At 40.0% G+C, this 12,859-nt stretch overlaps 1 protein-coding gene across 3 annotated transcripts in view; it reads left to right on the top strand.

The window, feature by feature from the left end:
• Nucleotides 1-220: 220 nt before the first annotated feature.
• LOC657616 (uncharacterized protein) overlaps nucleotides 221-12,859 on the top strand; it is a 135,756-nt gene continuing 123,117 nt past the window's right edge. For 2 of the 3 annotated variants that reach the window (XR_001575056.2, XM_015981069.2), the window contains exon 1: nucleotides 224-1,066. Coding sequence is in view for 2 of the 3 variants with exons in the window: in XM_015981069.2 (XP_015836555.1) it covers nucleotides 980-1,066 (87 nt within the window). In the remaining variant the exon portion in view is untranslated. Of the gene's footprint in view, nucleotides 1,067-12,859 lie in introns of all 3 variants that reach the window. The other variant, XM_015981064.2, reaches the window with a different exon arrangement.

Genomic DNA, 12,859 nt, shown 5'->3' with positions numbered 1-12,859 from the left:
GAAAGGTGGAGTGTTGTAGTGGTCTCGGAGTTGGGGTTCATTCATAGCAGGATGTATTGATGTTTGGTGTGGATTTGGGTAGACGTGGAGTAGAAGGTAGAAGAGTTCGTGTTCTGTACTGTATAGTCTGTATAGTGTATATTTCATTGATTGCGCTGGCGTTGGGCTTCAGGGAGCCTGCGACACGCCCGCCGCGCTCATCCTAGCGAGCGCGCGTTGCCGCCTCCGGCCTCTGCCGTCCGAGCTGTTCTGTAGCTGCTTATTTATCGGGCGGCTGCGACCTGAACCGCGCCGATCCCAACCTGAACAACTGTTCATACCCAACACAAGAACGAAATCCTGTCAGTAATCGGTGCGACAGCCGCGACATGATCGATTTCACAGCCTGCCGTTGCACCGCTTGACCAAGTCGTTGCCGTTGCCGTTGCCGGGACTGACACCTAGTCTGCGCCGCGCTCCACGTGTCATGATCAACACAGTGTACACGCATCTTCCTCGACGCATTCTGTTTGGACTGCTGCCGGCCGGTGCCGCGTGTGACGTGTGACGTGCTGTGAAGTGCGGCCGCGGGCGATGCTCTAGCCCTTGGCGGAATTTGCGAGGTGCCCAAGCTGCGGTCGCAGCCGTTTTTCGCGCGGGAGGAGACCCATAAACAGTTGCCTTGGCTCCAACACCGGTCCTCGTGGGCTACAGCCTGGTCGGCGTGTACCCGTGCGCGGTGTGGAAGCCGCGTCACGCCGCCAACTCTTGCACCACCTCCTCCACGGGGCCCGTCCGCTCCAGAGTGACCGCACCGGCTCGCAGCCAACCCTACCCCACGCAGCAAGTGCAGGTGCACCACTGTCAAGGTCACCAAGAAGCGACAACCACCACCACGGCGGCCGCACGAGTGCAACCCCCGCAGCTACTGGTCACGGCCTGTAGCTGCAACAACAACAACAACACAGCCGAACTTCAGGTCGCCACCAACAACACTCCTATGGTCTTTGTTCCCTTCTCCATGCCTAGTTATGCCCCGCCAATGGCGGCCAGCGCACTCTACACCAACAGCTGCAGCCCCTCCAAGGTAACACTTACCTCCCAGATAACCAGCTCTGACCAATGGCTCGCAGAAATTTCTTTTGGTCTGCGTCCTAGACAGTCCAGGCAATTGAATATACTCATTAACCCGATCAATTAACACACTCGTAACATTTTTAACAAATCTGCAAGTAAACAAAAACCTACGCATGCGTCTTCTTTCATTTATACTCAAATTATTTAAAGTTTTTAACTTGGTTCTTCAACCTAAACACCTATTCAAGTTTCTTCCCCAATCACTCCTTTACTATGCAAGTGCAGAATTACACATAGTTCAGTTCGCTGCTTAAAACTGGCCCCTAATAACTGCTCATTTTCCTACATATTTGCGTTTACAATTTAAAACGGCGTATCTTTTCGTCGGCATGCGCTCATCAAAGTCACTATAGCCGTTTGAAGTGTCCGGTCATTGCAAACAAGACTTATATGCGGACGAATGTATGAGTTATTTTATGAGTTTACGTAAGTTCGGTTTTGATTCAATAAATATTTAGGCGTTGAGAAAACAGGAAACTGAAGTTTCCTTTTCGATCCAACAAAAAAGTTTGAGTTGCCAAAAGCGATTTATAGAATGTCGGCTTGGCATAGTGAAATCGGCTAATGTCCCATCCTGCAACTTAAATGCACCGGAATCGTATGAATAACTCTTCAAGTGTCGTAGAGTTAAACTACATTGCAAAATCTAAACCCTCTCTACTGCTGAAGGGAATACAAATTTCAACAATTTCGTTAAAAAGTTAGAAAATTGCCACGGAGCTGCAGAGGGGATCCCGGTTAGTGTCTTAACTTTTAGCCTTTTACTGTTCCCTAACAGTTTAACGACTATATACCGGGAACATCTAATAAATTTATAAACTAATTTACAAGCAGATGTTTTCATTAAAATTTCCTTCAGATTTATTTAAAAATTGCTTTGTGCCGCAATTAATCAGAATTTTTAAAACTTTAAGAATAAGACAATGTATTTAGAGCAGTCACGAAAGACTTTTTAAAGAAAAATAAAATAAAGCAATTAATTTGCATACCCGCTTTGAAATTAGTTGATATCTTCTAGAAGTTTAAGCAATGGCTTTTTCCCAGCCGTGTCTTTTTACTTCTCTGATTTAATAGAACAGACAACATTCAGTCAAAATAATGAGAATGATGGGGAACCAAAGGGGTGTGTAAAATGGCATTTTACGAAGTGAAGAAGCTGTAAGATGTGAGCTAACTCAACTTTATTGGCTTTTAAGACGGAACGCAATTAAAATATAGGGGTTCGAAGTTGTTGTTTGAGGCTGACGTCTGCCAGTTAGCTGTAGCAAGATCTTATGAGTGAAAAGCCGGGGGCAGTGCTTAGCCCCCACCTATCACATTATTACATGAATTATTAGTTTTCAGGCATTGTGCGAAGTTAAATCGTATCGTTATCTCGTGTTATTTTACGAAAGTCATCGTGTACTTTCCAAGGGTGAAATATTTGCAGTCTTCTTGTTCTTTACACAAAATTGAACTCGAGAAATGATTAATAACCCGACTAATCAAGCGGTTCGCTGATTTTCATTAATTTCGTTTTGTATAATCAGTGTTGATGAGTATTTGTTTAAGCAAAAACAAACGGTGAAACTCTCAGTTGACTGAAGCAACTAGCTTCTGTCGCGATTTCGCTGTTTTTCTAGAGATTAATATTAAAAATTAGCCGCAATCTGCCCAAATATTTTCGACAATTAGTTCACTGCTTTATACGTAGTTCAATTTAAACTAAACTTTCGGGCTTTGTTTGCATTTACATCAATTACAAAAATGTGTTACTCTTGTTGTGTTCCAAATGAAGTTCCTGCTGAATTGTTCATTTTCATACTTGCTTATCTTTAACTCTTTGCACAATGGTCCACAACGAATTCACATTTCTAACTATCAATTCGGCATTTTATTAACAAAACTAATATGTCGGAGTAAAATAACTGTATTTTTTTTCTACTATTTGAAATATTAGCTGCGATATTATTTTCCGCATCGAAGATGAGATTGGAATAATGTTGTATAGTACGTATCTTTCCAAAGTTTTTAACAACTTAGCAACGTAAAAGTTTCCTCCTGAGCTAAGTTTTAATAAATATGCAGTAAATAGTGTCTATATTTAGTTGGGGATGGTGCATGAAAGAAGTGTAATAGTGTCGCGTTTCGCTAATTAGATTACTGGTCGGATTAGCATTTAAAATTTGAGTTAACATGTTTGAAGTGCGTCTCTGCATCGACGATGAAGTAAATCGGGGTTTGCAAATCAGTTCCTTGGAGATAGACGGATGACGGCAAATAGCGTACTAATTACCGGGACCCTAACCCTTAAGCCCTTGACATTAGGTGTAAATAGACGTACGTGAAATGGCGAGAAATGAAGATTGTGCGGGTAGGACATCGAATAAATTCGTGGACTAATGGTTCCGTGTTGGGAAATTTCTTAACTGGTTTATTAGATTAAGTTTGGTCAAGTTGTAGCGATATCTGTAGTGTTCGTTGTAAAGTATCCCCTCGTACAAAAAATGGATGTTTGTTTCTCGGACGCCATGAATTGTGGCACTTGTATCGTTTGCCAGAAAACCACAATGGAAGCTAAGGGATGTGCTGTTGGATGACAAAAACTGTCACGCAAGAAACAGCGTTTGTACTTTGAGATATATGGCCTTCGGACCGTCGAAAGTCTCCCTCTAAATGGCTGTACACAGACATGACAGAAATAAACCGGCCAACTCCAATTCCTCCCCGGACCGTCAGATAATTGACGCATCTCGCGAAATGTTCAGCCCTTCAACAATCACGCAATAAAATTTTCTTTTCGAAATAATTTCCTCTTTAGTGTAGATAGTGAATGATTTGCTTCTCCGTTGGCTGGATTACTTCCGCCTCAAGTCAGTGAAAAATTGTTGCAGAAAGGGAGTGAAGATGGGCTTGAACATGTATTCGGCGAGGTTTTATTAATAAAAATCGGCTGAACCGGATCAATCTGAGAGACGTTAGTTGATAACCGTCGACCTATGAATAATTTAGAGGATCGAACAATCCCTGACCGGCAGAGATTGGGGAACAGGCCGCATTCCCGACGGTACTCATCTTCATTTCATGTATGCATTAAATTTTACGAGATGTGTAAGCCTTTGTCGAATCACCTGAAACAGAGCTGAGGTAGACGGTCTACGAGCTATTGACTGGCTTGGAGTTTGTGAAGGGGGCTCGAATTTCGATTGTGTGTATAAGTGCGGACAATTCAGACGATAATAAAATTGGGCTGCGCTAATGAACCACCTCTGTATGATACCTATGCTGTTCTAGTCACTGATCTCAGCCTGGACACAGATTCGACCACAAAACCGCTATTATCTAAAATCAATTATTTGTGTTCAAACTCTATTTTAAACTTCTCATTCGGATAAAAATTGTTAATTCAGTGGCATTTCATTAATTTACATTGCATTTTTTGTTCGCTGTGCTGCAAATTCCGGGCGAGTTTTTTCAATCCGATTTTACTACCGGCAGGTAAAGCTTATAAACCCTCGCTAAACTTGCAGTAGAGATTGACTTTAAAAATAAATAAAATATTACGTGAAACATAAACTTTATATTTGGTTCACTGCTGCAATAATTTGCCTAAAATCGACTAAATGCGACTGTTCAAAACGAGCCGATCCGGGTTAAAGCACCACTTGCTGCGACAATATCAACAATAGCGCAAATAAGTGCAATATGCTCCATGTTGACTCGTTAGCTTATAAGGCCATATATTACACAAAATAATGGTTTGGTAAAGAGACTAGCCTGCAACTTATAAATGTTAGCGTAGATTTCAGATTTCGATCAATAGAAAGATGAGCCTCAGGTAAACAAATCCACGTCTAATCTGTTTTATATAAAAAATTAAAACAAACGGATGGCAAGCATTAGATTACACAAGCTGGGCGACTGTTGAGTGCAATTGTCGGAATTAGGACCAGCGGCCGTTAGCGGTTTGGTATGGCATCGAAAGTTAGAAATCCGCACTGTTTTCTAATCAGGTTTTCATGGTAATAATGGCGTTATCGCGGCGCTTAATTCTGCCGCAGCAACTAATTAAGTGCTGACAGAACTCCCCAATTCTGATAATTGCTCCAATAGAACGAAAGCAATGTAAATTGCGACATGCAAAGAATTTCAATGTTAATTTTAAATTCTTATATATAGCCGGTCGTGGGCTAATTGCGCGAAATTAATCAGCGTCGTAAATAAAACTGCAGAAAGTCCTTGCGTTGCAGTTGCACTTCACACGTTGTGGCCAAATGTGACCGAATAATTTTGAATGTGAAATTGGTTTTAATCTACAATTTGCATGATCAAACAATGACGGTGACGCGCGCCTATCTGTGTTTACTCAGTTTGGGTAACAGGACTGGGGTTCAGTAACGATACGACATGGAAAAACATGCTTCCTCGCACGCAACTCGTGTGCGACACGCCTGAGGTCTCCGGCAAACAAGACGCTACAAGAACTGCCCCTGCGGGCGAAAATTATCAAACGCAATACTCATCCGCATAGATTAAAAAGAACCATTTGAAGCAAATCTTCTTGCCAATGACCCCATCGCCGCTTTTTCCAACCACTACGAGTTTGTAAATTTAAGTCATTTGACGCTTTATTCTTTTGCGGTCGTCGGCCCGCTTGCTCCCGAGGGAATGAATAAATTAATAATGTCCCGCACTCACCCGTTCTGGGCCCTAAACGCGTCTGCATTTATTTGCATTAAACTCTTCTACTTGCTGCATTTTTCATAGATTGCAAGACGAAGACATGCCGGAGCACACTCCCGCCATCCCAAAATGACGAGCTTAAGCCGTTTCTCGCAAATTAAAAGCACAAGTGGAACACAATGAAAATTTCAAAACATTTTTAAGTAAAACTTCAAAAATGCATCCATAGAAAAAAATTACTCGAGAGTTTCATATTTTTGAATCTAAATAATAATATGCATCTGATACGTCGACTTCATTAAAAGATGTCCCTTCCTGAAGAATGGGTATTTGCTGGGGTATTTCCTGTTGACATTATTGGAATTTTCGTGAAAGTGTGTTCCATCAGTTCGCAAGTTCTATTGTGTTAAAATTAGGTGTGGCGTAACATAGTAGTAAGTTCGGGTGTCGTATCGAGTAAAATTCGTAAGGTCGAGTTGTTGGTGACCACTATGAAGCGGCGGCACATCTGGTGTTAGGGGGGTGAGTTTTGCCAACAATTGCTCTTTGAATAATGAACCCGTATGAACTTTGAGAAACGGGAACTGATGTCTGTAAATGAGTTAATTATCAAAGTCGGACTCGGTTCCATTATATTTTGATTACCCCAACGGCGTTCCTTCTTTATTATCAGCCATTTGTTTGGCGATGTTCTGCTTCTTATTTCGTGTATAAATCTACGAGTCGCGGTTGAGCGTGCTAAGCTGACGATGTGCTGTAGATCATTGCGTTGAACTGCAACTCAGCCTCTGTGGAAATTGCGAGGTGCGTTTCGTGTTCCACATCGTATAAATTAGAGTCGCGAGACTGCCTCCAACATCGCATCTTCCAGTGGCGGCGGTCGTTACCCGCTCATTTGTTGGTACAAATTAAAAAGTAAGGTAGCAAGGCAGCACGACCGGAATAAACGTGTGGGGGTTGTTTGGTGGAAAGTTTCAAGTCGTCATTGTTAGGCGAAATGTTTTCTGATCGAGGGCTGGGGTATTTATAAGTGACACTGTGTAGGTGTGATGTATTTCTGCAGTGTGGCTTTTGGACGAGCCGCCACTCTTGTTATCTTGTCGCTAATCTACGCAGCGAGCCGCTTTTCGTCGTTTGTCGTTTGGTTTTCTATTTCAGGCATCGCCTGCCTCATTTTTCTTTCATCTATTACCAGCCATGAATATTCAAGTCGGTCCTAAAACCCCAACCGTGCGCCGTATTTTTAAATGCTACCCCTTTTAGGAGCTTCGATTCGATTGTTGACTGTTTCGCCCATATTTAGGAAAATTTATTGACGTTCATTAAAGGGATTTGCGGTGCCGATAAATGCGTGTTGTATTAAAGAGCAAAACAAAGCGAATGATTAGACGTTAAGTATCGAGAGATAAATCAAAATGTAATTGAAAAATGGGGACCCATCTTATAAGAGGTTTAACTGGGGGTGGGCTAAAGATTTGCGAAGAAGCTATCAATTCTGGCAAAGCGGGGACGAATGTGTAGTTTGGACGGTAGCCGATGATCGTTTGTGGTCCGAAGGATCAACAATCGCTCTACAGGTTTTCCGTTGTAGTTGAGAGGGCTGCAACTTTCTGATATGAGAAAAGAAATATTCTTTTATGAGCATTTTTAAGCTAGGACCCGTCTCTCGAGGGGCCTCCTGTTGGTTGCTTTTTCGGACATTCGATGCGTCTTATCGCATCCAAAATTGTATCTTGTTTTACGGGGGACAAAACGAATATCCATATATTAACCGTTGAAGGGGACTCCCTACCTCTCCTCCATAATCGATATAGCATTGTTTCGATGCCGAGAAACTTATAACATTCATTACGCCCCATCTGATTACATCTAAACCGACCAGCTCCTGATTTTTAACTCTGATAATATCCATTATCTCATTCCCCACCACCCCAATTTAAATATAAATTAATAAATAATTGAGCCTATTACACCCGATCCTAATAAATGACACAAGAATTTTAACCAAGCAAATACACAAATAAGCAATTAGGTGCTTAAATCAGGCACGCACAGTACAGATGAGCAGCGAAAAATTTTGCTGACTTGAATAAAATGATTCTTTGAAAGAAACACCAACTAAAATAGTAATTATCACGTAAAATGGAAGTTTGGGGAAGGCTTTGGTAATAATCACGAAATTAAACAACAAACGTTAAATTAATAAAAAACATTAAAATTCGATTCGTGCAATAGAATTGTTTAATACGAGCTGCATTTTTTTATTGCTACAATTTACATTTAATTAAATTGTGATCAGTTTGTTAACTAAAACAAATTGAATTTTTGTTTGAAGCACGGTTAAATATTTGCATAAAGTAACGGAAATAGAATAACATAGTTCGAGCATATAACATACTCTGGGTACATTCAAACAATAAAGCTATGCACTCAATTAACAATAATGGTTGCCGGGATTTTGGCAACATTTAAAACAAAGTTTCCAGCAGTTCGATAACTGCGTCAAGGAGATAATTTGGTATTAATCTTTGTTGTTTCACTGTACGCATTAAATCTTGTTTTATCTATAGATTTTGAAAATCGTTGGCGTTGTATCAAGTCTGCTGAAAATCTCTAATATCGGGATCTAGTTTATTGCGGTTTTCCTTAAGTTGTGTAAAAAGTACGGAAACGAGTCAATGAAATAACAACGATCTCAATTGAGAGGCGATCAGTCCTGCCAGTTTCGAGGCAGGACAGCTGGCGCCGTACAACTAATTACTTGATTTTCTGGTCACGTCCAAAACGGTCTAATAGAAATACCATGTTGTCCCAGCCCTCGTTTATTTTATTAAAAACGAAAGGCATGCGTTAGTTTTTTAGCAAAGTCTAAATTAAATACCATGCAATCTACACAAGGTATTCACTTTATTATGCAGCATCGGCTGCTACCGGAATGTGTACATCACGTACTTCTGAATAATTAGGAGAGTAACCACCAGACAAACCCGTATTAGCTGATCACGCACTCTCACATAAACAAAATTTCCTATGCAAATTCAATGAAAGTTTCACTTATTTACAATAGTAAATTATTCCTAATATTTACAACTAGACCGGTTTTGAACTAGTTTCACCCGTATGTTGACTCTTGGAAAAGTAGAAGAACCGGTTTTGAATATTTACAACTAAACCGGTTTGAACTAGTTTCACCAGTATGTTGATTCTTAGAGAAGTGGAAGAACCGGTTTGCTGTAGGTCCAGAACCAGTTTATGTGTCAACATTAGCATAATCATTGGTAATCTTTGCTGGGGCATTGAAGTGTGATTTGCGCAAAGACAAGCCAAGGGAGTTAATTATGAAGGGGAGGTTGAAATACTTACATAGTTCGCGACATAACGCGACAGAGGACACAAAGTAACAAGGAAGATATGCAAATCGTATTCATTAGGACCTCCATTGTCTCGAATACATGTTCGCTAAATCATTTCACTATTGCGGGTGAAGCAGCACGAGTTGGAAAGGAGTTACATGGCCGTCGTTATGCTACACATTCATTAGAGTTTTTGCAAGACAACCAAAGGAACGCGGAGGCGCGAAGCAGTGCCGGCATCAGGCGCTAAGTGCAATCTGATAACGCAGTCGAGATCCCGACAATCCGCAAAACTATTGCGGCGGAAGCTGTTGTTAAGTTGCAACAGCATCGACAAATTATCATTCGAGCTGTCGTTTAGTCAATCGGACGCGCGATGCTACCATGTCACTGTAATTCAACTCGCTCTTTTGTCGACACATATCGCTTGTCACAGGAATTGCGAACGAAATCAGCACATTTTTGCGCTGGAGAGATCTGCAACCTGACCGCAGACGCCACTATTGAAAAACTGTCTTTGACAGGCTTCCGCCACAGAGCGGTCTGCCTCGCGTCAGCATCCTTCAAAATCACTCATTTTTAAGGACTCGGCCGACGGCTGCATTCACGTGAAAGACTCTCGGAAAATGGGCTGGTCAACAGCTTCGTTTCTGTCGTTAGATCGGATATAACTTAATCTGACAGCATCTTACACAAACTAAAAACCAGAAGTAAATGCGATTAACAGAGAAAAATATTTCCGGAGATCATTTTATCGGCAGGTATCAAGCAAATGCTTTCAAACAAAATGCCTAATAGAATTGACGAGTTTAGAGAGCAGTGGTCGCCGGTTCTTAGAATTGTTTATTGGCAAATGTTTCTAGAGCGCAAAACATCACATACGTACGCAGACTCAAGTATTTACAGTTGATTTTTTAATGGACGTGAGCTTTGCTGTGTAGCTCAGATGTAAAGAACAAGAAATACATTGCAAGATTGTCTTTAAGCTTGAGATTTTAGAGTTTTGTTTTTGTTGCTCGAGTATAAAAATAAAACAATAAGAAAGTCATTATTTGGGGCAGAATGTAAGAGGATCATATAAGAATCGAATTTAGATCTTTAAAGCGTTCTGCGGTAAATAATACATTAGTATGGTTCCAGCTAACTTAATTTTGTTTCTAAGTAGAGTAGCAACTGTCACCCTCTTTGCTTTTACCCATTCACTTCATTTCCGAATAACATCCAGAATAGCTTTGTACCTAAATATTAATATGGAATTTTGTTAGTCACTCTGAAAGAGACTGAGCTCGTTTTTGGCTCAGAATGGGGTGACAGCGAAATTCTTCCATTTTGGAAGGGGAACGTCAAGTGGTGATTGAATAATAGGTTATACTTTCTACGTTGTTGCTGTTAGGTAATTGTTCTCAATGCAAAATGCTCCATTAAATTTTATCTGGTTATTCCTATTGTGTTTAAAAGGCAAACTAAACATTCAGCGGCGCATTCCGCCATAAACCATATTCTTATCAAAGTGGGCTTTGTTCTCCTAACATATTATTCGCATTCCTCCGTGATAGTAAAGCTACCACATTTAAGCGTTCTACACTAAACTCATTGTGCCAAAAGTAACGAGTCTTGTCTATTGCATTGTGAATTAATTATTCCTCGGCAATTCATCACGGACCATCGGCTGCAGTAAGATTTGTTAATTTTCGCAAGATTTTCCGCGTAAATGTTTGGTGTTTTATTCGCTTTTTTGTGCTGCAAAGTTGGGGTGTTTGCGGTTTCCAACTGTAATTAAATGTTTAGTCAGAGTATGATAATTGTAGGTAGGGGGAGACTTTTAAGTTTGAAATTATTACCACATTGTCTTTTCGATTTGCACCGTGAATATTTATGTTAATCATTATTAGGAAAGTTTAGTGAAAGTTATATTATACAAGGGGGTGAGTTCTGAAAGAAAAGGAAAAGAACAGAGGGTGATGAGCGAAGCAAGCCTAATTTAATAAGGGTAAAAACGGAGAGAGTTCAATTTTACTTTCGGTCTGGCGTTAATATATTCTTTAAGTCTGTTAGTCGGGGCTGCTACATGTTAAAACTTTTGCTTCATGCAGTTTACTCTTCTGACAACTTTCACACCCTTTGTTTAGCCCAAATACGCTTTTTCGCAAATAATGGAAACAAATGTACTACCACTTTTTGGTTCTCGCCTTATTTTTGCTCACCTGAAACGCGACGCCTCTCGTAACACATGTCATGTAAAACAACTTATGAAAACCTTACAGACAAATGTTGCTAGATTCGTCAACTAAATCTTATCTTAAGCTTCATCAAGAAAACAGTTTGTTTGCTCCGACCCCTTATTTGTTATCTTAAGACAACTGGCAATGTTTTACAAAATCGTGTCATAAACATGCAATAAAAATAAAAAATGTGACAATTATTCTGTGCCAATTCTGGTAGAGATAATGGACCATACGTTTGAAATTAGAGGCGATGGTTCGAAACAGTGCGAGTTATTGGGTTATATCGTTAGCTAATTGAGAAAATTATTAATTCTAATCGTCCGAAAAGCAAGAATTTCGTGAAGTTAATTGAGTCTATTGTTGGAACGTGTCCGTGATGGTGCAAGGGTTTGGCGCAAGATAGTAGAGGGGATCGTCAGTTTAAAATGTTAAGCGAAACGCGACCATTTAGATGAAATATAGTGTGGGAGGCGTTTGGAAAATATTTTCAATTGACTTATATCTGCGACATAATATTATTCACAACGTAACGTATTGTATAGAATATTTTGCGGTTTATATAAAAGATCTAAAATATTTGGGGGCAAAGGAGCGTATCTCAGCTGATACATCAAGAAAAATAGTCGTCATGGGTGCTGTTTCGACGGCAGTACAGACTTCACGTTGAAGGAAAACGCCGAACAATAGGGGAGGAAAATGTCGAATACCATAAAAACCGCTCTCGTCCTTACGAAATAATAAAAACTAGTTTTGGAAAGTTTGAAATCTGATCATAATTGGTTTAAATTTAAATCCCATGTGCGGACGATGCTCGACGTCTTAGAAAATTAAAGCGGCATTAGAGCAAAAACTAATTACTTTTAAACTAAATATTACATAATCTTAAACAACGTATAAAATAGGCACTTATCTAAATGAAAAATCTTAAAGCTGTTAACGCTTTATTTGGAACGCTGTTATGGATAATGCAGACTTTGTCTGCCAAAACTAAAACAGACCAGAGATAACAGACAATACTTTTATAATTTCAATATAATAATTAAAACGAGATAATAAATCCACTGATTTATGCATCAGATTAAATCGCTTTTATTAATTCCGAACCATATATCATACCCGTAAATGCTGTAACCGTTATGGTCGTATCCTGGCATAAAACTTTTTGAAAAAACTGTCAGAATTGATGTGAACACATAAAAGCTATACGAAATAAGGAAGGGGGCATAAAACGAATACAGTAAGTACTTTTGCAAAAAGAACGCGGGAAAACTATCTGTCACCATTGAGTGATGTTTATCGTTAAGTATTTCCTCAGGCTGATATGAATATGATATCGGCGCACCATGTGGCAGACTCGCTCTGAAATTCCCTTTCTGTGACGGAACTTATGTTATAAATATATTATTACCTAGCCCGGTTCCGAGCACTTTACGTCAACTTTCTTTTTGTGTACTAGCTTCAACACTGTTTTAGCTCACTTAAATTACATCAGCATCTATTCTC

The sequence above is a fragment of the Tribolium castaneum genome, chromosome 10 (genome assembly GCF_031307605.1).
Source record: "Tribolium castaneum strain GA2 chromosome 10, icTriCast1.1, whole genome shotgun sequence".
Lineage (NCBI taxonomy): Eukaryota > Metazoa > Arthropoda > Insecta > Coleoptera > Tenebrionidae > Tribolium > Tribolium castaneum.
This window is presented reverse-complemented; position numbering and strand designations above follow the sequence as displayed.